General features: G+C 48.1%; 3 protein-coding genes across 4 annotated transcripts; 1 reads left to right on the top strand and 2 right to left on the bottom strand.

Moving 5' to 3' along the window:
* Window positions 1–889: 889 nt before the first annotated feature.
* Window positions 890–5,785, bottom strand: LOC135811511 (uncharacterized). The gene is made up of 2 exons (XM_065324751.1): window positions 5,521–5,785; window positions 890–2,551 (listed from the first exon to the last, which is right to left on the bottom strand). The coding sequence occupies exons 1-2, from the start codon at window positions 5,783–5,785 to the stop codon at window positions 1,452–1,454; spliced, it is 1,365 nt and encodes a 454-aa protein (XP_065180823.1). The 3' UTR covers window positions 890–1,451.
* Window positions 5,786–5,911: 126 nt separating this feature from the next.
* Window positions 5,912–17,799, top strand: LOC135811512 (CBY1-interacting BAR domain-containing protein 1-like). Of its 2 annotated transcripts, none has more exons than XM_065324752.1 (7): window positions 5,912–5,992; window positions 11,575–11,693; window positions 12,261–12,379; window positions 13,239–13,307; window positions 14,944–15,156; window positions 16,147–16,260; window positions 17,338–17,799. In XM_065324752.1, exons 1-7 carry the CDS (start codon window positions 5,922–5,924, stop codon window positions 17,617–17,619), a joined length of 987 nt encoding a protein of 328 aa, XP_065180824.1. In that variant the 5' UTR covers window positions 5,912–5,921; the 3' UTR covers window positions 17,620–17,799. The 2 variants fall into 2 exon arrangements, with proteins under 2 accessions (XP_065180824.1, XP_065180825.1); XM_065324753.1 differs by lacking the exon at window positions 5,912–5,992 and adding an exon at window positions 9,472–9,959.
* Window positions 17,800–18,380: 581 nt separating this feature from the next.
* On the bottom strand, window positions 18,381–22,251 carry LOC135811513 (uncharacterized). Its single transcript, XM_065324754.1, has 3 exons — window positions 21,488–22,251; window positions 20,290–20,457; window positions 18,381–19,602 (listed from the first exon to the last, which is right to left on the bottom strand). The coding sequence occupies exons 1-3, from the start codon at window positions 22,070–22,072 to the stop codon at window positions 19,474–19,476; spliced, it is 882 nt and encodes a 293-aa protein (XP_065180826.1). The 5' UTR covers window positions 22,073–22,251; the 3' UTR covers window positions 18,381–19,473.
* Between the last annotated feature and the right edge of the window lie 3,111 nt (window positions 22,252–25,362).

Consider the following 25,362-nt stretch of genomic DNA (forward strand, 5'->3'; position numbering starts at 1 on the left):
AGTCTCGCACTACGTAGGAAGGTGGTTCTGCTATATTCATGAGTAGAGGTCATGTTTGACTTGCTACCACTGTGCTGCTTGGCATACCGGTATCTGTCCGAAACTGTCTTGCTCGCTGCAGACGTCTCCGAGCTTGGGTGAACTGAACTTTGCGTGTTGCCATTGGAGTCCAAAGTACCTCTCAAGAGCCGTTCTGTGTGATGTGCGCGGCAAGGCTTTGAGAGGACTGTTTTGCACTGTCCTTTGTGAAGAATTTGTTTGCATTTCCCCTTATTCTGCCCCTACTGGCCAGACAAAAGCATGGACGCCATGTTGTACGGTAGCCGCTGCATTGCTACACTCCATCTGTGCCATTCCATTTCAGCTACAGTTCTCTGTTCTGTTTTCTGACCACTGTCTCTATCTCCTTCCTGCATCGGTAAGCTCTAGCAATAGAGATCAGTCTTATGATTAGTCTTATAACATATCTGCCATCAAACAATGCAGCCGCGATAAAGCCTGATTCATACTTCATCTCGCGTATGGGAAACCCATCGCGCGATGGGTTTCCCGTACGCGAAATAGTTGAGCTCAGATCAACTTTTTAAAAGTTGCTGGCAGGCACTTATCTGAGATTTTGGGCTAGCAAAGCTTGCCTGCTTCGATCAAGTGTGCATAATGATTCTAAATAGCTGTAGCCGTTTTCCCATTTCAGTGGTTCTGTGATTCTGGAAGGTTTCAGGCAAGATGATGGGGGGGGGGGGGGGATTTGGTATGCCGTATATTCTCTACTATTATAAGCGCTGCGCTTATATTTTTTCGACACCCCTCTACCCCGTGCTTCTATTGGAGGCCGTGCTTATATATTTTTTCAACCAATACATCCATATAGAGCAAGAAGAAATACATGCTAGATATCATGCATGCAGCATTGATTTCCACCAAGACCTTGCTAATAATAGAGACTGCTTATAATGTTTCGAAAGGTGCTCACAGTGTGCTAGTAATGGAGACCTGTGCTTATAATAGAGAATATACGGTGTCTGCAATCATTATAAGCCGTCTAATACATGCGTTGCATGGATATCCATGTCACTGCAAAGGTCGTTCTCAACTCAAAAAATCGTGTATTTCATACTGTGCGTACTCTGACTTCAAAAAATGAGAGTTTGCGCTTCACGGTTTTTCAATTTCGAACGTGAGAAAAAAACGGTGTTGACTCGCATTTTTCACCGTGAGTTGGCCCTCTGTCCAATTGAAATCTCACGTTGCAACGCGAAGAGCGCCATTTTTTGCCATGGGATCTCACGTTCGAAATTTAAAAAAAATGTGAAGCGCAAACTCTCTATGTCAAAAAGATGACACAGATCATAACTGTATATTCTCTTACAAGTACTGAATCTGAGATTTGTCAGATTAACTGTGTGTTCTTGCAGGCGCTGTAGCAGTGGGGCTGGCTGCTTAGCAACAATTCAAAACACTTCAAAGCCGGCCTGGAACGGATCTTTCTGCATCTTTTCGAACTGAGCCCGCTCGCCCGTGTCTCGCAGGATGCTATGTAGGAGTCTGGGCAGGGATCGGTGCGGGCTGTACTCATGTGCGTAGTCGCGCGGTACAGGCAGTGCATGCAGGCTAGCTTGGTCGTACGCCGTCTCCACACTCATCTCGCCGTCGTAACAGATTGCGGTGCGAGGCCCGCCCGTGGGTGCCCCGGCCGAGGGCAGGTCGGAAAGATCCACCATGTCCGCAACAGTGAACGTATCATCATCCTCTTGATCACTGAGCCGAGTCCTCATCCGGACGTACGGTTCGTAAAGGAAGTGTGCACCGCGCTGCTGCCAGTTTCCCCAGAGCTTGTCCGCAAAGCTGTGCAGCATCCAGAACGCAGGCTCATTGGCCGACTTGTGCGTGGCCATGATGCCCCCGAGAGTGACGTGCACCCAGCTATGCATGTAGACGCTGATGATCTTCTCGTACCAGCGTACTTGACTTGGCTTCTCGTAGGCATACTGTCCCAGGGTCAGTACTCGAGGACTTATGCCGTAGCGGTACTGGTCAAACTCACGCTTCAAACATCCACCACCAGCCGAGGGCGTAACGTTCCACTTTCCCATCGCAAACGGGCCGGTCGTGACGCAGAAGTTGGCTGCTTTGAGTCCGGACCCGCCCAGACGACTGTCACTCCACATCGGGCCGTCCCACGGCTTACGCCAGTGCCGTGTGAAGTCCCAGTATGGCAGGGTCACGCGACAGTCGATTCTCTTCAGCATGTTCTCGAACTTGAGCGTGAAGTAGCGGTGCCAGGGCCAGAACTGCGGCCAGTGGTGAATGGCGTGGCTGAAGAGACGTTCATGCTTCGCCACCATGGCATCGTATGCTTCCTTGTGTGGCGAGACGGTGGTCAACGTTAGGTATGTGTTGATGTAGCGCCGCGCTTCGGCATCGCTCATCAGTGAGAACTCTTTGCGCATGCGACAGCATCGCCATGTCCCCTGTATTGTGCAAGAACACTGCTCTTCACACTGGCCTGTCAGAGTACGACCTATCCATTGACAGGGACTGCAAGCCTCGCCTACAGCATGCACAGGGATAGGCATGCCGCGACACACGCATGCGTGCGCACACACACACACACACACACACACACACACACACACACACACATACACACACACACACACATGCACTACCCCCCCCCCCCCCCCCACACACACACACATGCACCCACATGCACACGCACACATGCATGCACACACGCACACATGCACACAATCGGCCATGGAAATGAGAATGGAGACAGGTTGGTCGAGTTACCAAGTTACCATCCACCTGAAAGCTGATCCATTCCTGAATTGCTAGCTAACCTGCGGAACTGGGATCCCCACTCCCCGTGTGTTTCACGAGACTAACGGAATACCGACCGTTCACCGAAAACAAGTTCACAAAACGACAATTCCCCGAACGACATGTCATCGAAAGACGATTCACAGAATGCATTCTACACCAACAGACCAATTCACAGAAAACCTGTCTCGCCGAAACCAGTTTCACACTGAAGCATCACATCGAAGTCAATTCACAGAATGCACACCACACCGAACGATCCTGTCACCGACCGTGACTGGCAATATTTTCCACACGTACATCGAAAAAATATACACGCATTGTGGAAAACGTTCTATTCCCATAATCACGCCGTGACACGGTGCAAAGATTTGGCTTTCTTACGTGATCGTTGCCGGGGCCATGGCTAGGCCATCTTCCCGCCGCGGGCATAATCAGGCCATCAGGACCGTTTGATGTCATTTCGGGAGTTTTAGGACCGTTTGACGTCATTTCGGGAATGTTAGGACCGTTTGACGTCATCTCAGGAATAATTTTTCGACCTTTCAACCTTTGACCTTCCCTAGTAGCGTAGAATCCCGCGGATAAGCCCATGGGCTTATCTGTTTCACACAGAGACATTTCGGTGGGCTTATACGAGAACATGGGCTTATACGCGGGCATGGGCTTATACGCCGACACCAAGTTGTGCTATTGAAAAGTATCAAGGAAGTGAGAAGTACATTGCTGAAAACCACTGTGCAAACAAAAACAACCGATGATTGTGCTGAAATTTACGAAAAAAACTATAGTGTGCATGTACTATGTACATGGTATGGCCAAGAGTCCATAATTTGTGGACTCTCGGTATGACCTAGGCCCATGGGCTTGTACAATGAAGCCCAGTGATGTTCGAACAAACCCTGGGCTTATGCGCGGGCATGGGCTTATACGCGGGTGGGCTTATCCGCGGGATTCTACGGTATGTTGCTTCGCGCTGTAAGAAATCAAATCAAGCACGCTCTGTCTGTCATGATGGCTGAATATTGCCCTTGCCTGCAGCCCTCGGGCCTACGGCCCTTGGGCTGCAGGCTCGGGCAAGATTCAGCCATCATGACCTCCTGAGCGTGCTTGATTACATACGCCTTTTTTCCGCTCTCACTGCATGTGGTGTCTCATGTACTGTATGTGCATGATAAACTCATTCTCACTATTGACAGCCTTACAGTCCATTCATCGGAGGTAGTCCTGCTGCCTTTTGAAAGTCCGATTTGGGCCGAATTGAGGGTCAAAGATCCACTTCAAATCTCAAAAATCTTGGTTTGAGATTTGCTTCTCCATACATTTTCCCATGGCATACCTGTCCTAATTTTGTAAAACCTAGCTGAATTTCTATTTCCCTGTTCTTGGACATTTCTGGCCTCAAATGTGGCAAGGAGTAATTGCACGGGTCACACAATGCAGGGTGTACTGTTGCTTTCACGCCATACATAATATATCTACAACCATATGTATGTGGGAGAGACACCAAAACGTTAGGGTACCAGTTTCCAATGAATGGACTGTAGGGCGAGCCAGGAGATGTCGCATAAACTACTTCAAAAAAATACTTCACAAAAAGGCACAGCAGAGGTTTACAGATCTGTCGCAACTCAGAGTTTCTTGTGGAACACGATCATCAGGCGGCTTATGATATGTTCAGTGGGACTTGGCCATTATAAAGCATAGTTTGGTGATTGCTACTTCATGGAAGTACTAGTAGTAGGTATTTTGATTCAGCATAGAACAATTGCTTCATGTGTTTTCGCTGGCGGTATAACTTGGTGCTGCCGTTACTGTCTATGGAACCGCACTGGCTGTGGATGTATAGAAAAAGGACACGGCTACAAAAGGACACGGTTGAGAAGCGAAGACATGACGAGGCGATGTATTGCCATGGAGGTGCGACCGAAAAGACGAACTAGACTGCAAGGGATTGGTTGGTTGGTGGAAAGGAGCGGAGCATGCTCGAAAGCCTTGAACGATCGGGTGCGGGCAATACTGTACCTAAGCAGGGACAGTGCTATGTTAGAATCGCCTACAAACGGTTCTGCAACCTCGTAACTACATTCCCCAATCACATCAAAGCCGATTTCAACAGTGTGCCAAGGTTTAATTCCGTGAACTGATCATTCGGTCAAAGAGGCACCTGTGAAATGTCTTTCGGTGTGGAAAGCTCTCTGTGAATGTGATTCAGTGTATTGTCTTTTCGGTGAGGCATGCTTTTCGGTGAAATGTCGTGCTGTGAATCGCCGTTCGAGGTAGAGTCAATTGGTGAACTGTCGTTCTGTGAACTGATTTCGGCAATCCATCGTAGAACCGACCTCATCCATCCCCAACTACATTTAAAAGTGGGGAGTCTGATGGATTTGCCTCCTGCTGACTCAGTGAGGCCAGGGCGACTCCTGGCATACATCCATACACATGCAGACGGAGTGCCTGACTTTGTTGCACGAATGTGACGGTAACCCGAGTAAGGCGTGTACTAAATAATGGAATGAGAAACATGACATCTCATTCGAACCATGAGAAGTGCTAAGAGAATGCGCATCAACCTTGGTTATATACGAATGTCCCGCCCCTCCCCCTGGTCAGACCTTCTGACTTCTGCACTGTAGTACATCTCGTGTAGCTACAGACAGTGAGCATGTACTGCAGTACTGGGCTAGGACACCATACCATGCTGCGGTTGTGGACTTGATGTGGTGTCGTCACGCTTCCGATGCTTTGCTCGCTTCCAGCCACCGTCCAGGACCTCACTCCACTGGCAGAGTTCTCTCACGTACTGTAAGGAATCGTGCTCCGTGATCAGCGTACGCTTTCTTCTCGCCTTCACTGTCTGCAGTTTCTTTCCATCCAGCGACGCTGACGCGGCAGTTGTGATGCTCACAACGACAATAAGCAGGAAAGCTACTCCGTGATTATGACAAAACTGAGCTGACATCTTATTAGCAAACCGCACTCCCGGATCCCGACTCTCTGAAATGAATTGTCTACATAGATCGCTATTTCACCAGCACTTCAGGTAAGCTCAGATAGTTGCAGCGACAACAACAGTTTACACCTGATGGGTGCCGTCGATGGCGTGTTTCATCCTCCTGCTAAACACATCGACTCAGAAGACTCAGAAGCTCCAAGCAGATACAGTGTGGTAAGATATTTCCTTTGGTGTCTTTCGTCCTACTACTACTAGTATATCCAGCTAATTTTAGATGCTCCGGGCCTTTCGGGGCCATGCCTACATTCTGTAGCTACCGGCGTTTCGGATCTTGCATGCTTCACACCCAGGACTACATACAGTAGTGATTATAGACTGCATGACATGAGATTGGTATTATGTAACGTGCCGCACATACCTATGTACATACAATGTAGGAAAGCCAATGTCTAGATGCGTGGCTTGTGTGACTTAGACTTAGAGTGCAACACTGCCAACTGCAACAGTACTGCAAATGCACGCACTGCACACATGCCACACAGCCCGGGTGTGGGCCGGTCAGAAATGTGCCACTATCGGCTTTGCGGCGAAGTGTAGTTGCGAAACATCGGCCCGGATTCGGAGTGAATGATTATGATTGTGATTGTGCCACTCTTCAGTAATCTGTGCATGCCTTGGATGCCCAGATCAGAGTGCTACTGCTAGTGCGCGTAGTTGTTCGAGGAACTGTACTGAACCGAAGACTTTACAATGTTTTGCATACTAGACTATTGCACTGATGTACACCATAACATGTACCGTTGGTGTTTCCCTAACCTGGTTAGGGGCGCAAGAGCAATCGGTGTCTGAGTGGAGCTCTTCAGCTTGTAAGGACTGTCCATGTCGCAGGCTACACATAGACCTCGTGAACACTCAAAAGGTAGATGATCGGACTATGTTACAACAGTACTGTACATGTATGTACAGGATGGACAGTAGTCACAGTACAGACTTGCAGAGCGCAACATTGCCAGCATGCTGGACTTGCACATTGTTTACGTCAAGATGTCCAGGACCGGTGCACCGAGCTGGAACACTTCACCTGGACACTTACCATGAGTAGTGGTTTCCTCCACTCCTTTACATATCTCTATCCTCAGCATTCAGCTTCAGCTTAACTAGTTATGATTCACTTCAAGCGGTGCCATGCCCCTACCCCCAACCATCTCCGGTCTTCACCTTTCCCCGATTCCCTAGGCCTCTCGCACTAAATATGGAGACAGATCCAGTCCCCGTTTCCCCGAACCACAAAGATCGGAGACCGAGAGAGAGAGAGAGAGAGAGAGAGAGAGAGAGAGAGAGAGAGAGAGAGAGAGAGAGAGAGAGAGAGAGAGAGAGAGAGAGAGAGAGAGAGAGAGAGAGAGAGAGAGAGAGAGAGAGAGAGAGAGAGAGAGAGAGAGAGAGAGAGAGAGAGAGAGAGAGAGAGAGAGAGAGAGAGAGAGAGAGAGAGAGAGAGAGAGAGAGAGAGAGAGAGAGAGAGAGAGAGAGAGAGAGAGAGAGAGAGAGAGAGAGACCGAGAGAGAGAGAGAGAGAGAGAGAGAGAGAGAGAGAGAGAGAGAGAGAGAGAGAGAGAGAGAGAGAGAGATCGAGAGAGAGAGAGAGAGAGAGAGGTCAATATCAGTGCTCGATCCAGGGTACCCTCTGAGCTTCCATCAGATAAAGTCGACTTCGATTGTCCGGAACAGGCGTGGAATGTCCAACGCTGGGACTGTGATTCAGATTGCCTCGAACACCGGTACCAATGTACCAATTTACCAATGTGCCTGCACGAGCCTGGAGCCTGCTCATGAGGCTACTATGTAGTATGATGTGCCTGTACCTGTACATGATCATTGCCTGGACTTCTATTATTATTATTTCACAATCACGATGACATAGTGCCAATAAGCATGTGATGCGGGCGATTTTAACCAGCCATGGCTTCTTGAAACTAGGTAGCAGATGCACATGTAGCTTAAACAAAGTTTTGGTTCAATGTTACACTTACATTGAGTGTGCAAGAATGGACTCGGATGGAGAGCCAAGGATACATTTATAGAAAAGAAAAAAAGGACAAAGGAACTACAAGTTACGCTGTAATGTCCACTAACACCACCAGTTACTAAACAATCAGCTCGTGCGATAACATTGCGCGACACTGACCGACGGTACTGACGTTCTACAACTAACTGGCTATCAGCTCTAGCACATCTTGGATGCGCACTCCAACAGCCTTCCAACTTCGTGGTTTGACCGCATTGTCCAATGGTCTTGCCAGTATCGTCGTCGACATGCATGTACACCCGCCAACGACGTCCTTCACAGCTGAGACTTTCGGCTCGTGCTTGTCTTGGTGGCGCTCATCTTCTCCTCCTAAACCTATGTTATCATAATATCTTGGAACCTTCCAAGTTGGAAGGCTGTTGAAGTGTGCATCCAAGATTTGCTAGAGCTGAAAGCCAGTTAGTTGTAAAACGTCAGTGTCAGTGGCGTGCAATGTTATCACATGAGCTGATTGTTTAGTAGGTTTCGAGCAATTGGCTTTGTGCATAAACCCATTCTTATGTCAGGTACATAATTATTATTTGGACTGCATGCTTGGATCTGTCTATTTCAATGATTGTATTTTTAATTTTAGATCCGAGTCCACCATGACCCACCCCTAGCCAAACCTAGCCAAAGCCAAGGTTGCTGATACCGCAACTCAAAATGAGCGAGTTCTTGTGCATAATTATAATGACCCCAAAACTTGTGACACGCAAAACAGCAGCGGCAATACTAGGCAACACTGTAGTCTAGTCTACTGTGGCTTAGCATAACCATGATAACTGCCTAAGTAAAGTCATGGCTATTTTGAAGCGCATACATGTACAAGTTGAAGTACATTACAAGTACATGTACATGTACATGTGTGAATCAATATTATTCACAGACTGATAGTATACTATTGTGATCGTAAAACATGCTGGCTATGGAAATTGAACAGACTTAGAAATTATTTTTGTTAGCGCTTCGCAAACACCATTCGTTCATTATAATCATAGCAGCATTGCTAAGTGCTGCCACGTAATAGTGACAATACCAAGAGTACAATCATCTTGATAATGCAGAAGTATATTGTACATGTATGTACAATGCCATGTACAGTCATGTACATGGCATTGTACATACATGTTCTTCGGGAAGTACACTTGGAATGATGATTTGATGCAATGTTTCAGGGCTTCTTGTTGAAGCGGAGTATCACGAGCACTTTTAATGGTCTCCTCCAAGGCGCTTCTCTGCTCACGGTTGCGAAGTACTAGTAGTTCGCGAAAATGAAGAAAGTAAGTAGCTACATTGTAGTTGCGAAAGTATCACGTAAATTGTTACACGTTAGTTGCGATTTCTTCCAGAACAACGCAAAAGTAAGTTGCGAAAAAAGTGGTGAGCATCTTTGGGAAAGGGAAGAAGGCTTCAAGAAGCACGATACTCGAATTTCTCGATAGCTAGCTGTTGCAGCGCATGCAGCACGACAGCTGTTGCCATGGCGTCGAGGAGACACCGCGTCACAGCATCACCAGATCACACTGTACTACAGTGTACTCACGTCATCACGTGGACCATGGAGCGCGCGCGGTCTTTTCGCTTCTCAACTTTTTTATTTGAATCCCCGGTTGCTTTTGCATGTCAAAGCAGCTAGCGACCCAATAAAGCTGCCAAAATAATAATGTCGAGGATTGTGTGAGTGCTGCAAAGGGTAATGAGTGAAAGAGGAGATAGAGGACTCAGTGTTTGGCACTGAACAGTGAGGACCATCATTCACAGCATTTTCCCATCATCTTACACGCCAAGCCGCAGTGTTGCCTAGCGCCTCAGCCCTGTCTGGTATACTGCCATATGACTGGGCTCAGGTCAGCACAAAACGTGTAGAATTGCTTCGATCATAACTGGATTTTTAGTCATTTGTACAGAGAGCGGTGTAAAGAGTTCCTTGCAGTCAGTCTGAACGAGAACACACGCTCCGTGGACAGCTCCTTTCCCACCCCGCTAGAGTACGGGTTAGTGCACTGTGTAGCGATTCAACGGGCGGGGTAGCGCTCAAGAGGGTAGTAGATACAGTGATGGCTGCTACGGGCGCATCAGGCACGGGAATAGAGGATGGCACCGAGACACGAGGACAGTAAGTACAGCCACTGTACAGCAATATGATGTTCTACACACCTCAGTCACCAACATGATCTACTACACCCTCCAGACTCCAGTGGCATAGCTGGGCCACCTTCTAGGGGATGCATCTTCAAGCAGTTCGACCTGGTGGTTTGTACAGAAATAATTGCAGTGCACCTGCTGTACATGTAGGTAGGCATGGGCAGGTAATGCTAGCATTATGGCTGGCATTATAGTCCCTTTTTTCCAGGTGGCATAATGCTGGCATTATAACACCATTTCGCATGCAAAATTGGCATTACAAGCATAATTGCCGGTCGACAACCGTGTCATGCATGAAGCTGGCTAGGTCCAGTTCCGAAAATCGTGCATCTGAACCCGTCGGGCTTCGTCCGGAGACTTGACGTTGCAAATCAACCTTCTCAGTGGATTGTTGTAGACAACATGCTCACTGCCGTTTAAGTTTTTTTTCTACGCTTTGGCCTTGATCCAAGACGGACTTCTTAAATCGACTTTTCCAACTTTCAAACTGGCATTATGGAGTAGTGTGAGCATTAAAAGTGGCATTATAGCATTGCCTTTAGCATTATCGCAGCAAATAGCTAGCATTACCCGCCCATGCCTACATGTAGATGTAGGTCTGCACCTGCAGCTAGTTACGTAACTGTACAGTGAAAGCTGTCTAAGACGACCGCTGCTCAAGGGACCTGCAAAATGTGGTCTCCGTTGCCAGGTGGTCGCCTTTTTCAGGGTCGTTTGGCTGCCAAGAGCATCCCTTGGTCCTGGTTACAGTGCCATTCTGAGGCAGGTGGTCGCCTTGACAGGTTCTACTTAGCACACTGGCACTCAATTCTGGCTTTACAGAATGCACTGAGTCTGAAGTGTGATCTCTCAGGCCTAAACCTGCACTTGCAGAACAAAGGTCGAAAGATTTGATTTGGGGGGGGGGGGGGGAGTGCACACCCCCCCTTCCCCCTCACGGACGGGGTGCCTGACCTACACACACTCACCAGCATGATCTTGTGAATAACTTCGTTCACCTAGTAGATCTCCAAAGGCTGAATTTTACGCACACGGTGATACCCAATGATAACTGATGCGACACTGTCTGTGAATGTCCTGTGACTGTACATGTACGTGGAATAGCTGCGTAAGGTCTGGACTCTGGAGAGGTCATGGCACGTTCAGATTCCATGCATGGTCTGTCCTGCATATGAGCAATATCAATGATGATCACAAAGAGTAGTAGATCTACTCTTGCCGTAGCTTGATACATGTACTGTTGACTGACCAAGCATACACCTAGTACCTATACACCGGCACACACTGTATTTGATGATGGGCATGGCACTGTCAGTCGCTGAAGAACTGGGGGGGGGGGGGGGTCAGCCTTCTAGCCTAGACCTTTCTTATTTTCATGTACTACAGTCTATGCACAGTTGAGTCACCGTGTATACATTGGTATGCTGTGCTGTGCTTGATGAAATTCTAGCCTGGCCGTTCTTCAGCGCTCCATTCTTCGGCGCTGAACAGTACTTTGGGGGGGGGGGGGAGGTATTGAGGTATGTATGCACGGAGCATTTTTTCAATATTCCTCTCCCCTTCTGTCTATTCTGCATTCCCTCCAGCCTTGACCAGCAGACGGAGATGTCCAGGGAGAGGATATTGTCAGTGGAGAAGGCATTTGCAACAGCTACGCAGGACATGGCTGGTGTGGTGCGACAGATTGCCAAGTTGAGGAATGCGGGTGAGTCGGGCTGCTCTTGTTCAGTCCATTGCAGTGAAGCAGGGTATTCTTATGTACCCGTAATGTCGCGTATTAAAGCCGGGTTTTTTCCTGTAGAAGCCAATGTCAGGGCTAGGCTTCTATTCAAAGCAGGACTGGTATTTCTATGCGCGTCAAGACTGAAACCAGGCGTATTTGCCGACAGCTTGTCTTAAAAGTCAGGCTTCTATTCAAAACAGGCTTCTATTTGGGATAGGCTTTAATACAAGACACTACGGTATCTAAATACAGAGTGAATGTACTTTGGAGAGCGGGGGGGGGGGGGGAGGAGAGCAGAGCATGAGTCTGGAAACGCTGATAGTTTTCTCTTTGACATGGATATTTGGTCTGAAGAAGGGCTGAGGCTTCACGGATATTTGGATCGTTGAATTTGAGCTAGATTTGACTGAGTTGTGTCCTGTTGAAGTCCCACAATTGAATGCATAGAATTCTATGCATACATAGGCTCTCAAAAGGTTAGCAAGAGTGCTCTAACCAGTCGGCAATGAAATAATTATGTTGTATGGTGCTGTCACCATTGCTGTACAGGTGATGTACTGGTGGAGAACTTTGCAAAGTACGCCGACACTGAACTGCCGTCGATGAGAGAGAACCTGCAGGCCGTGTGTGAGTGTCTTGCAGCTGTGGAAGACCACAGGCAAGCCCATGTGAGTACCCGTCACCGGAATATGTTAACCTTTCATGCATGGCTTTAGTAGCACTACATAGACGTCATACACGCTACGGTTACTATGGTGTTGGCCGTATCACTCTGTGTCCCAGGTCCACCGTAAATCAAATAAGATGCACTGATTTGGGCTCTAATTTTCGGAACTTTTCCGTGGAACCACCCGAAGGCCAAGTATAATTGTACGTCATATGGCTAGCCATACCACCCTAAAACACCGTCCGACACCTCTGCACTGTAATACCCCGCACAAACCCGTGTCACGGTTCTGTTCTGAACGAAAGGCATATATAAATGGGCGAAAATATGCTGAATACCAGGAAAGAAAATTGGGCTTTGCAGACTGGGTACATAATGTTTCCTACTCACCTGTGTTTGTCCAATAAAGTCAAAACTAGGGTTTCTATGTCTGCAGCACTGTGACAAATACACCGTACTAGTACTTGATCGGATATCTTACACGGTCACCGCTATTCTTTAGACACTCTGTGTGTTTGGACTCAACGCACCCCCAATCCCCCATCGTGATGGAGATTGGGGTAATCAGGATGAGTGGACTACAGGATTTCGTAGCATGTTTTAACTTGAAAGGTTTTAAAGCATTTTTTACTAGTGTGAGCATGTGACCTGTGTCTGCATGCATTGCTGGGTACATGTAGCAGGATTTCGGCGACGCTATTCTCCAGCCCAAGACCGCATCATGATGTCATTCTGCTCCGATCAAAACGATCGTTAGTTACGAATTGTTGTGGTACCTGCCTCTAAACAGTGATGATTCACCCCCCCCCCCCCTCCCTCCCCTCCTCCCTCCCTCTCTTTCTCTGATTGTGGCTTTGCAGGTTTCGCGCGTTGAAACTCAAGTAATCCATCCGCTGACCCACTATGAGAAGACTTGCAAGTTAGCGAAGGTGAGCTACCCCATGCCATCATGTTAAAGGGGAAGTTAAGGCAAAAAATAAAAATTCACCAGTTGTAGTCTTCGGGGTGCTGAGTCGAATGGTCTTGGTCCGAGAAAGCTGAGACGCTCCCTTCCTACTTGAATCCCAATCGAACTCGCGCACTTCCACCGAAACTGGGTGACTGCGCCCTACTAGATGGGGATTTGTATGCAAAATGTCACTAAAAGCGCCGTTTCGTTCTTATAAAAGCACGGATGACCGCGATTGGCCCATATGTTGTAGTCTTTTGGATGCTGAGTCGACTGGTTTTGGTCCGAAAAGGCTGCGATGCAGCGTTCCTCCTTTATTCCCAATCGAACATGGTTGAAGAAGCGGTCACGTGCTCCTGCGTACACCAGTCAGCTGGTCACCGTGCCTGCAGGGAACAACTTACTAGCCTGTTTGACCTTTTTTGGGTGCAGTCCTGTCACTCGAGTTGAACTCGAGTTGAACCTTGGTGTGAAAGTTGTCGCCTGCTGGCGTGGTGACCAGGTGATTTGGGCACCCAGGAGCACGTGACCACTTGTTCAACCATGTTCGATTGGGAATAAAGGAGGAACGCTGCATCGCAGCCTTTTCGGACCAAAACCAGTCGACTCAGCGTCCAAAAGACTACAACATATGGGCTAATCGCGGTCATCCGTGCTTTTATAAGAGCGAAACGGCGCTTTTAGTGACATTTTGCATACAAATCCCCATCTAGTAGGGCGCAGTCACCCAGTTTCGGTGGAAGTGCGCGAGTTCGATTGGGATTCAAGTAGGAAGGGAGCGTCTCAGCTTTCTCGGACCAAGACCATTCGACTCAGCACCCCGAAGACTACAACTGGTGAATTTTTATTTTTTTGCCTTAACTTCCCCTTTAAGTAGCAGCTGCTGGGAGCCGTTATCTAGGCATTGACGGTCAACCTTAATTAAAGGTGCCTCTATGCGAGAGGAGCTTTCATTCAAGAGTGATTGTTATTTTTTTAATAGGTCTTGGAAGTGATCATGTCAGAAGTCAACAAATAACAACGTCTGTGTCAAATTGCATCCATCCCGACCAGTGACCACCATGGCAAAGCACTAGTGCACATACAGTATCTGGTGGGGGTCACGCATCATGTGTGATAACATTGATGTGGACCCAAACGTCAGCGCTTTCATGTCTATTGGTTGTGAGGTAGCAAGCCCAATACCCTGGTACTTGATCTGTTGTCGAAGTACTGGGTCATTTGGGGGGGGGGGGGGGAGAGACTACACATAAACTATGTGAAGAGAACTTCTATACAGAACCGCCGGAAGCAGTTTTTGATTGGTCCGATAGTTTCAGTGTCTTTCATACTAAGTTGTTTAGGATATGGCGGGTACACATGACCTCCATGGTAGTAAAGAAGTGTTGCCATTCACATTTTAATCATTCAATTTTGCTGTTCACCTGTTGAATTCTTTGCTCTCCTTGCATTCGTATCATCATTGCTTTGTGCGTTCAATAAAACACCTTTTAGTAAACAAGTGTTGGTGGTTAAAATGTTGGCCCGGTAATAACCTGACCAACCGGACCGGTTCCGGCGGCCCTGCAATATGAGAGGGGTCTTTGACATCTGGCCTTTCTAATCTGTGTGTCTAGGACGGCCTAAAAGACCGGAAACCGGCCCGCGAGAAAGAGATCAGCAAACAGAAGGTGTACGACAAAGTACGCCGCGATCACCCAAACGATACACGCAAGATTGGCCGAGCGTTGGAGGAGATGCAAACTGCTCGTGCCGAGGCTGCGCAAGTGTCCAAGAAAGCCGAGGAACACATGCGAGTGTACGAACTACAAAAGCTAAAGGATGCCAAGGTATGTCCCGCTCATGCAACCAAAGCCTATTTTCTGTATGGCAGATGGATGTTAAAACTATTTTGCCTCAGGATCACATAGCGTCACATTTGATTAGCATGCAAAACCGTGTTCTGCGTTCTTTGTAAGGACGCTCTGCCCATTGAGACATTGAGGACTTTGTGGATAGAAGAATATTTCCTGAAGCAATGCCAAAGCGCTTACTTTCGTATCTGCTTATGTGCAGTGCATGTTCCCAACTCACATGACATATTGCTGGTGACAGGGGGAGGGGGGGGGGGGGATCATAACTGTTTAGGCAGGCATCACAACGACATTGAATGATCATTTGAATGTATGAGGTACGCAATCAAGTACATCTGCACCGCCGGAATCAGGTTTTGATTGGTCCGGCTCTTCAGCAGCAAACAATGTGTTGGTGGCAGCATGCGGTACACTGTGTACAACGTGCTGATCACCAGCTCAGCTACTGTACATGTAGCTCAGCCAAATGAGCTGTTTGTATGACAACCTAGGTAAGGAACAAGCATAGCGAGGATCCAGAACAAGTTCTCTCGTTCTGCTGTGAATGTGTAATATACACAACACAGGCGGTGGACACGGTACGGTCACTACGGTATTGACCGTACCACTTTTGCCCCAAGTACCCCGTGAATCAATAAAATACACTGATCTGGACTCTTGGACTCTAAAATTCCAAATACTTTGGCTCCGCCGTCCCTTTCCCCACGAGTAAACTGTACTTCAGATGACTGACCGTGCCACCCTAGTATACCTTCCGACGCCCCTGCACAAGTACATGTGCATTTGCCGGAGGATGCACCCAGTGTGCTGACAGTGCTCAACACCGCGGAGGCAGAGCTTAACACACAGAACAATAAGGGCACTAATGAGGCGAATCAGCCTTGTTTATTCTGCCGGCGCTGCACATGTACATTTGTTCATGAGTGCATGTTCTTGTGCATTCCATTCCTATCATGTGACCTACAGAGCATATTTGGTGACTACCTCATGTCCTGTATGACATTCCATGCAAAGTCTTTGGAGCTTTGCTCGCTGGCGTTTCAAAATCTGAACGGTGTAGACAAGGAGACATACCTTGAGGTAGGCCGTGCCACACTACACGAGGCTGTTCCTTGCAGTGGCCTGCTGGATCCTTGTGAATGTCACTGCATCTGCGTGTCCCCGCACACGGCATACAGCACAGTTGTATGTGCAGTCGATTTCCAATCGAGAGGTGGCGGGTTCCATTTCTGACGAATTCGTTTGCGTGCAAGTCATGACTGGATGGGTTGGTGCAGTGCCTCAGCCCAGTAGATAATGAACATACCGTATTATCTCCAATATAAGCACAGTCTCCGATATTAGCACGTCTCCAATAATAGAACACCTTGCGGCGGCATTCAAAAAATAAAGTGCTCAGTCTCCATTATAGGCACACCTGTGTGAAGTGCTCACTGTGAAGTGCTCTGAAAACCACCCGGGCCTCCAATAAAGGACACCGTACGGTAGTATATGTACGCACATTGCATGCACATGTACATGTTATCATGGTCAGTCGCGCAATCGCGCGCGGTGCACCAACCTCTGAAATGAGGTTGAAATAATAATGGAACAGTCTCCAATAAAGGAACGTCTCCATTAATAGCACGGGGCGGAGGTACATTGAAAAAATAAGGACCGTGCTTTTATTAGAGATAATGAACATACTTGACAGTAGACGTACATAACCTATTAACCATGCTGTGTATAAAGATGCAGATAATACTGCTCTCAAAGGCTCTCGTGAACACAAATTGCAAATTCACATCCATTCGCGAAAATCGAAAGGTTTTACTTGACGATAAAGCTTGAGAGTACACTGTATACGTGTACTAGTGAAACTGGAAAACTTTCAGGATGTTCTTAGAGAGCCTGAAATGTGTCCTTTTCTGAGTATTATCGCATTCTTGTCTGCGAGGAAACTGTTTCCCTGTCTCTAAGATTTCCTGGTTTACAGTATACTGATATGACTAGCTACACCCTTGCAGTTTCCACAGTACACTTGAAGAGAATTTCCCTGTTTTTGTGTGTGTGTGTGTGTGTGCACGTGTGTGTGTGTGTGTGTGTGTGTGCACGTGTGTGTGTGTGTGTGTGTGTGTGTGTGTGTGTGTGTGTGTGTGTGTGTGTGTGAACACATAGGAGTTCCGATTAGCATTCCATCGGCGGACTGCCAAACCCGGACTGTCTCAGCTAGGTGTGTCGCTGGCTGATGGCGCCGCTGGCGCTGGTGTTGCTACTCAACAGAGCACTACATCTGCGATATCCCGATCACGCGAAGACCTGGCAGCCAGCGGTCGCCCAGCACAGCTAACGCGGGTACTAAGCCACGAGGGAGGCCGCCGACATTCCGAGGCGGACACAGTAGGACAAAATGGCGTTGAAGACGATGGCAGCGATGTCGACGAAGATTACCTGGAATGATGCGGGTGCTAAGCCTTTGAACTTGAATGATTTGAAGTGAGTGCTGCGGGAGTGACTCTGTGTGTAAATTAAATTGATACCAAGTCGTTTTCGCATTGCATGACACATGAGCTGGTTAGCTAATTATGAGCGCTGTGATGGCCAAATAATGAAATGTAACGTCATAATAATAATATTATATTTATAGTGTTTCTATCACTGAGTGGATGAGGTTAAATCCTAGGCCCATGGAATATTCATCCGTCCGTGTAAATCATGTAGTTCCCGTGTGCCATTGGATTCCGGTGCGCACTGTCATTGTATCTACATGTATATGGAATATACACAGAAGCCTTGCTTGGTAGTTAAAAACATGTATATGGAACGTAGTGTTGGCTGGTCCACTACTGTACTGGGGCAAGCTCCTGAACAGCATGTTTTTTTAAGCCAAAACGACATAGCATGATAGGGTCCTCCTTCACTTTCCGGCTGGCATCTCCCACAATTGAAAGCGCGACTGTGCACGGCATGGTTCAACCAACGAGCACACTTGTTTTTCAGCCGGGTGCATTCCCTTCCTGCATGAAGGCTTTAGGGAAACGGCCAGTGTGCTGGTTCGTTGCTACTGTTGAGCGAAATTGGCAATGCGCCCTCCAATATCACGATATACTGCATGCGTGGAGTAATGCATATTGGTATAACTGTGCACAAACGTTCCCCAGCCACCATTCTTCAATTACAAACTGGACGCAACCCTGCAGCTCCGGCAGTGTTCTCTTCCTCACAGCGTACCAGGATGTCCGGTATTCTTGGAAATTATCAGTTGTAAGATTTGATGATAAAACCATAATATTGGATAGCACGTTAATCCTCGGGTAAATAAGGAGAATTCATGTGTTTGAAATCAATGATAAGGAGATAAATGGAGATATCAAAGTATCCGTCAACACAAGCGTATTTATTGCTCTCTCTACAAGCATTGTACAGACTATTGAGTACATGTATCAGCCAGCCTAAGTTGGTAACACGCCAGCTCTGCTGGATAGAGCACAACACCACCCACGCTCCATATACTACAATGAACCTGTGGTAAAACTAGAATTGCATGGTCAACATGCATACTTTTAACATCTGGATTACGGTGCTGTCCTAACTACAGAAGACCTCGGCATGAAGCCGAAATATCAACACACGTATATCAATAGTCACTGATAACACAGAGGTATTCCGCGTGTACACATCTGCTACCCATCCCACTGGTGTGCATTGATCATCTAACCGTGTCGGGTGCGAGTCTGCGACACGGGTTTGCCAAAGCCAGCCTGCATGGGCTCTGCAAAAGAAACGCCTGTATCAGTGTTTGGCTGTGGAAGTAAAAATAATCTCAATCAATCAACTTACTCGGCCCGGATGAGCATTTTGAAAGATAAAATGCATTGCAAAAACACCACGTTACTCCAATTAGCTGTAAGATGGTACTCGGTTATAACTGTTAGTCACCACAGTGCAGTGGCTGTTACAACATTGATCACCAGGCTCATAGTGCCGTCAGTACCGTGATGATATACCGGCACTGGTACTGTACTAAGGATGGGCACCATGATGTAACACACTCAGTCAGCTGGATTCAGTTGATGCTCACATGTTAGAGGCACGCGGGCAGATCGGTGTCACAGTGTCTGTGTCATAATGTAAGTCACTGCAGACACCACATAATGCGGTGTGATCGATAGCGAGCTATGAAGCTGAGACGTCTGGTTGGCTGAGCTTAATTAATGGGCCCGACCACCACACTCCTTTATCCACTTCAGTTTCTGATGATAGGTGGATTTTGTAGAAAAGGAAGAAAAAGCTATAGAGTCAGCACCCTCAGCCCTATGGTGCTGGAACTGTAATGTTGTATGCACCCTCCAACCACCTCTTCATCTCGTCAAGCATCACAGCGCCCATGTCCTGAAAGTTGGCAAAGAACGCCAGCTCCTGACAACCGGACCTTGACATTCCCTGCAGCAGCAGAAAGGGGAAGGAAGTTATGCAGTGTCAGCAAGTGTAAACTCACATTGCATCAATGGCATTAAAAACACACACACACACAGAGCTTTTAAAATATGCAACTGCGTGTAGTAATAGTGAAGCACAAAATTGGCCTTGGCTGCAGTTCCCATTGCCCTGCAGTCCATTGTACTGCAGACCAGTGCATATGTGCCATAGTGTACTACCCCCCCCCCCCCCCCCTTGTCGCTGTACCGTCAGGATGCCTCTGTACTCATTGGCTGTGCAGTTTACCTGAGATTCAATCTGCATATCAGATACAAGTATACAGATTGAATCTGTGTACTAGCACCTGGTACAGTCAGACCTCGCTTAACCGCACACATTCGTTTTCCACACAAAAATATCCGGGTAGGCGAGGGAACCGGATAATCGAACACACATACTGTATGCATGCATGACATATGCTGTAAATCGGTAACCGACGATTTCTTCCGAATGGCGAGGGATCAGGATAAAAGAGGACCGGATAAGTGAGGTCTGACTGTATACGGATTCAATAACTGCATTCCCTGCAATATACGCACTTGAAACATCCTAGAGCAGTTGAAATGATGATGGTTGCGACAATTCCAACACTATGAAAACACTCAGCGTAACAAATCCAGGCGACAGATAACCATATCAACCGCTACTCACCGTAAGCACAGTTTGCATGCTCCACTTGCTGTTCAGCTCGCCATGCGGGTACAGTAGTGCTCCACCGCGTGGTTTGAAGCGATAACCCATGGCTCTAACGAACTCATCAATGAGCTTCACCTCATGGCTATCACACTCCACGACAAATCCATCCAGACCACCAATTACCTGAACAACAAAGAAAACAGGTCAATGATGCACAGATAGTGGGAGACAAAATACGATTGTATCAAGCCATGATTTGAGTGTAAAGGATTAGTGTTTGTGTGGTGATCAGTTCAATGATATGAACTTGCGCATAGAGCCTAGTCGAGAAGCTGGTCAGTAAACAGCTGGGTGGATAGATGGGTGGTGGCTTGGTGGATGCATGGATGGATTGACAGATGGATAGATAGGGTGTGTGTGTGGAGGGATAGGTGGATGGGTGGATAGAATGGATGGGTGGATGCGCATGGATGGATAGATGGATGGATCAGTGGATGGGTGGACGGATGGATGGATTGATAGATGGGTGGGTGCATGCATGCATGGATAGATGCTTGGAGCCAAGGGATGGATGTATGGCCGGGTAGCTGGAGGAAGGGATGGGTAACAGATGGATCGGTGAGTGGGTGGCTGACTAGATGAGTGGATGGGGGGGGGGGGGATGTATAGAGATATCGTAAGTAGATGCCGGGTGGATGGATAGGCGAGCGGGTGGGTAACTGGATAGGGGAGCGGGGGGGGGGGGGTAACTGGATAGGCGAATGGGTGGGTAACTGGATAGGCGAATGGGTGGGTAACTGGATAGGCGAGCGGGTGGGTAACTGGATAGGCGAGTGGGTGGGTAACTGGATAGGCGAATGCATTGATGTGTTGAGACAAGGATGGAGGGCAAGTGTAATGGGGGGTAGGCCGGTGGGATTAATTAAGGTGCATGTGATCCGGGGCTGATGGGTGAACAGTGAACACTGAAAACACAGATGAGTCAAACATGTAGGCAGACTGGTAGACTGGCAGCCACTCACACAGATGACCAAACAGACAGACATACACACAGACGTACGGGTGGACAAACAGAAGGCAGATAGCCGGAACTTTGCCCCCCCCCCCCCCCCCCCCCCCCCGCCACACACACACACACACACACACACACACACACACACACACACACACACACACACACATACACGCACACAAAAGCTGGTATTATTCTTACATTCAGTATGGAAGCTGGCGTAGCATGAGAGTCCACAGAACGTGACAAGACCGTCATGCTCTTGTTATGCTGGTGCAATCCACTGCCAAACACATGCAGGAAATCTCTGTACTTCTTCGCATTCTCATAGTGCTTATCCCCATGAAATTCCACATCCAGGAAGTACCCGGAATAGTTTGACTTGAGTGCCTCGGCCACAAACAGTTTGGTGAAGATCTCTGCCCTGCCAAAATTGTGTACAGCATTGTCACCGCCCATCTGAATGATTGGGTGTATGTGCATTTCGGGCACGCGCTGCTGCAGAGGCTGGGTGAAGTATTTCCAGCAGAAGTTCACGTCGGGCAGTTTGGAGGCGGGCTCCAGAGGGCCTACACTGTAGCAGTACGATGAAGCGATGTTGATCGCACCGCGATACTTTTCTAGCAAGTTCACGTACTCCGGCAATTGGGACTCGTGCTCCACAGTCACTATCATTCGCATGCGGCGTGCTGGAAAGGGCAACTGGCCGCAAACGCCGTCAAGTCTCCATTGCAGGCTCACACCGAGCAGAATGGCAGCAAACCATGGACCGCTCGACATTTTCATTTTCCACGTTTAGTTATATCGATGTGCAGCGAGAGTTTCAGACTCGATGATACGCAGATCCCAAGCTCAGGGACAAGCACACAGCGGTACCGTCCTGTGAAGTCACAGCAGCTACCGGTGTCACGGTGAAAAGAATAGCAATGAAAGACGGTACAACTACTAGTTACAACAATTTGCAAACAAACCAGCACAGCCTACATGTTGTGTTTTTGTAGCAAATCGATGGAAATGTCACCAAAGAAATTGGCAAATTCTTTCGCACCAACCTCCTCACTCATTCGCCGCTGAACTCACGTGACAGTGTTAGTCCGGGAGCTGAAATCTGTAGGACGCTTTTTATTTTCGGGGTATGCCACTTCAGAGGGAGGACTTGAAACTTCGCACAGAGGTAGGTAAGGGTCTCTAGAGGACGATTTGAGAACTTGGCCGTCCCGAAGCTGTGCACCAATGCCGGTGCAAGGAGGTTTGTTCGCTCGTCGAACACTATTTCGTTGCCGTGATTTCACAGTTTTTGCGCCATTCAGCGCTTGAAAAATGGGGAAAATCAGCGGGTTTCGCTGACGTAACCAGACATTTTCATGCGAATGACTCAATTTTGCTAGATTTTCAAGAGAAACACAAAGAAACACGAAGCGAAACGCAAAGTCACACCGTCGATGAAGCATTTTTCATTCTGTTTGTATAATTGTGTCGTTCTGAGTTCTGAAGTAACATACAGTGATACAGTAGCTGGTTCGTCGGAGGAGGACATGGCTGGTGTTCCTGAGATTGTCGTGCGTAACGGCTAAATGACTTGCCACTTGACCCTGATGTCGACAGGCAGGTCTCGTAGGAACTGTCCGTCTCCATCGAGGTGACTCTGGATTGTTTTTACCAATAGTGTTTTGTAGATTGATCCTCACTACAAACAAGAGTACTCCTGCTACAAACGATATAATGCTAGTCAATGAGCGGACTGACAACGTGTGTTAAAGGTGGTAAGGTACACACCATGGCAGCTGCCTTGAACGGAATCTTTGATTATACCAGTGAACGTGGAAATGCATGACTTATCTTGAATAACGTCTCTTTGAATCATTGTTTTGTTGAAGTTTCGGGTGCTGCACAATGACATGCGCGTACGTGAAAGCATTCACATTGTAGAAGATCATGGGATGATTATTTCCCTACTTCATTCAGTCCTTTGTGTGGTAAATTGAGTAGTAGTAGACGTAGTATATTTTAGGAATTTCCGCAAACGCATCAGTAAATGTGGCGGTAACCTGTAGAATATAATCATTTTAAAACTACAGCTACGGTGCATCATATTTATGTGAACAAAGGCTGAATGCAGATATGTAAACAGTGTCATGGACGCGATATGCATCGGCACCACCATCGGCACCACCGCATACATCCAGGCAAGACGATGTAGCGCAATATCTGTGTTGAACGGTTTTTGATCCCTTCATCATGGAGAACAGTATCCATTCTTCATCCGGTTTGCGATCCTCTGCTCTGTGCTGCCAACGACGTCCACTTGCTGCTCACATGTGTAGTGCTGCTGAGCGGGTTGCCACATTCGGACATGCATCGGCGAGTACCGTAAAAGCCCGTAATAAGGCCCTGGGCGGAAGCGTTAGTGACGGTCCAGAACATGGGCGCTAATGATTGGGTTGTCACATTCGGACATGCACCAGCAAGTATAGTACAGGGTTGGGGTGACCCGTTGCACTAGAAGCATCCAGTGCTGTAACCTTTGCGATGTTTGCAGCTATGCCGAGCAGTTATCTCCTGGGTTCCGACTGGTGCTCCGTGGAGATGATAGTAGGGCATTAGACAGCGGCTTTGTAAATTGCCATTCTGGAATGCTACCTCAGAGCAGCCGATGATGGTGACGTTCTTGCACAGCATGTTGTTGGTACCACAATCACAGCAAGTTCACTGGTGATGATTAACTTCTGGCCGCATGTTGCATGTTTCTGAGATTCGTAGATAATGACGCGCGCGTGCATGAGTGTGTGTGTTTATATGTATGTATGCGTGTGAGCATCTGCATGTGCGCATCCACGTGTGTGTGTGCGCGCGTGCGCGTGTGTCGTGCACATGTACACGTGTATGCGCGTGTGTGTGTGAGCATTTGCATGTGCGCATCCACCTGTGTGCGCGCGCGTGTGTCGTGCACATGTACATGTGTATGCATGTATGTGTGTGTGAGCATTTGCATGTGCGCATCCACCTGTGTGTATGTGCGTGCAAGCGCGCACGCGTGTGTGTGCGTGCACATGTACACGTGTATGCGTGTGTGTGTGTGTGTGTGTGTGTGAGCATTGGCATGTGCGCATCCACCTGTGTGTATGTGCGCACGCGTGTGTGATGAATGCGCGCATGTTCGCACACATGTATGTGTGTGTGTGTGTGTGTGTGCGTGTGTGTGCACTCATGCACACATGTGAGTACACGCTTGCGCGCGTGTACACAAGCTCGCACACATGCACGTGCGCGCGCGTGTGTCGTGCACATGTACATGTGTATGCGTGTATGTGTGTGTGAGCATTTGCATGTGCGCATCCACCTGTGTGTATGTGCGTGCAAGCGCGCACGCGTGTGTGTGCGTGCACATGTACACGTGTATGCGTGTGTGTGTGTGTGTGTGTGTGTGAGCATTGGCATGTGCACATCCACCTGTGTGTATGTGCGCACGCGTGTGTGATGAATGCGCGCATGTTCGCACACATGTATGTGTGTGTGTGTGCGAACAGAGAGTCACATGTGTGTGCGTGTGTGTGCAGTGTGCACTCATGCACACTCGCACACATGTGAGTACACGCTTGCAAGCGTGTGTGGGCGTGCGCGCGTGTACACAAGCTCGCACACATGCACGTGCGCGCATGTATGTTCTATCTTGTTATGTTGCATATCCCATGCTCTCCTTTGGTGCTGCCACGTAGACGTCTGTCGTAGTTCCTGTCAGAAGTGCATGTGGAACTGGCAGTGATTGTCATTCTACCTTTGTTTCAAACAACGTCTCGTTTTCGAGTTACATGATCTCTCACAGGATCCACAAAGTATTTTGTGCAAAAGCAGCTAGGCTCACCTGAACCAGTGAAGAACGAGTACCGGAACAAACAAGCTGGCAAACTGCAACGGAGTTGACACCACCAGCAGATAAATAGGCCAGGCAGAGTACCGACATGGGTGATGATGATCTTGCACGTCCGGTGACTGGTCACTGGTGCATACGGCTGTGGCACTGGCAGTCAGGACTCAGGGACGCGGAGGCCGACTTGTCAGCAAGCAACATCTCGCCT

This window comes from Sycon ciliatum, chromosome 3 (assembly GCF_964019385.1).
Source record: "Sycon ciliatum chromosome 3, ocSycCili1.1, whole genome shotgun sequence".
Classification (NCBI taxonomy): Eukaryota; Metazoa; Porifera; class Calcarea; order Leucosolenida; family Sycettidae; genus Sycon; species Sycon ciliatum.

What these genes read in the sequence shown, in the direction of transcription:
- LOC135811513 (XM_065324754.1), bottom strand. Translation starts at nt 22,072, where the DNA reads ATGAAAATGTCGAGCGGTCCATGGTTTGCTGCCATTCTGCTCGGTGTG. An exon ending in CGCCAGCTTCCATACTGAAT is followed by an intron (nt 20,458 to 21,487) that starts GTAAGAATAATA and finishes TTTGTTGTTCAG; the next exon opens with GTAATTGGTGGTCTGGATGG. An exon ending in GCATGCAAACTGTGCTTACG is followed by an intron (nt 19,603 to 20,289) that starts GTGAGTAGCGGT and finishes CTGCTGCTGCAG; the next exon opens with GGAATGTCAAGGTCCGGTTG.
- LOC135811511 (XM_065324751.1), bottom strand. Translation starts at nt 5,785, where the DNA reads ATGTCAGCTCAGTTTTGTCATAATCACGGAGTAGCTTTCCTGCTTATT. An exon ending in AAGTCCACAACCGCAGCATG is followed by an intron (nt 2,552 to 5,520) that starts GTATGGTGTCCT and finishes TGCATGCTGTAG; the next exon opens with GCGAGGCTTGCAGTCCCTGT.
- LOC135811512 (XM_065324752.1), top strand. Translation starts at nt 5,922, where the DNA reads ATGGCGTGTTTCATCCTCCTGCTAAACACATCGACTCAGAAGACTCAG. An exon ending in CTCCAAGCAGATACAGTGTG is followed by an intron (nt 5,993 to 11,574) that starts GTAAGATATTTC and finishes CATTCCCTCCAG; the next exon opens with CCTTGACCAGCAGACGGAGA. An exon ending in ACAAGGAGACATACCTTGAG is followed by an intron (nt 16,261 to 17,337) that starts GTAGGCCGTGCC and finishes GTGAACACATAG; the next exon opens with GAGTTCCGATTAGCATTCCA.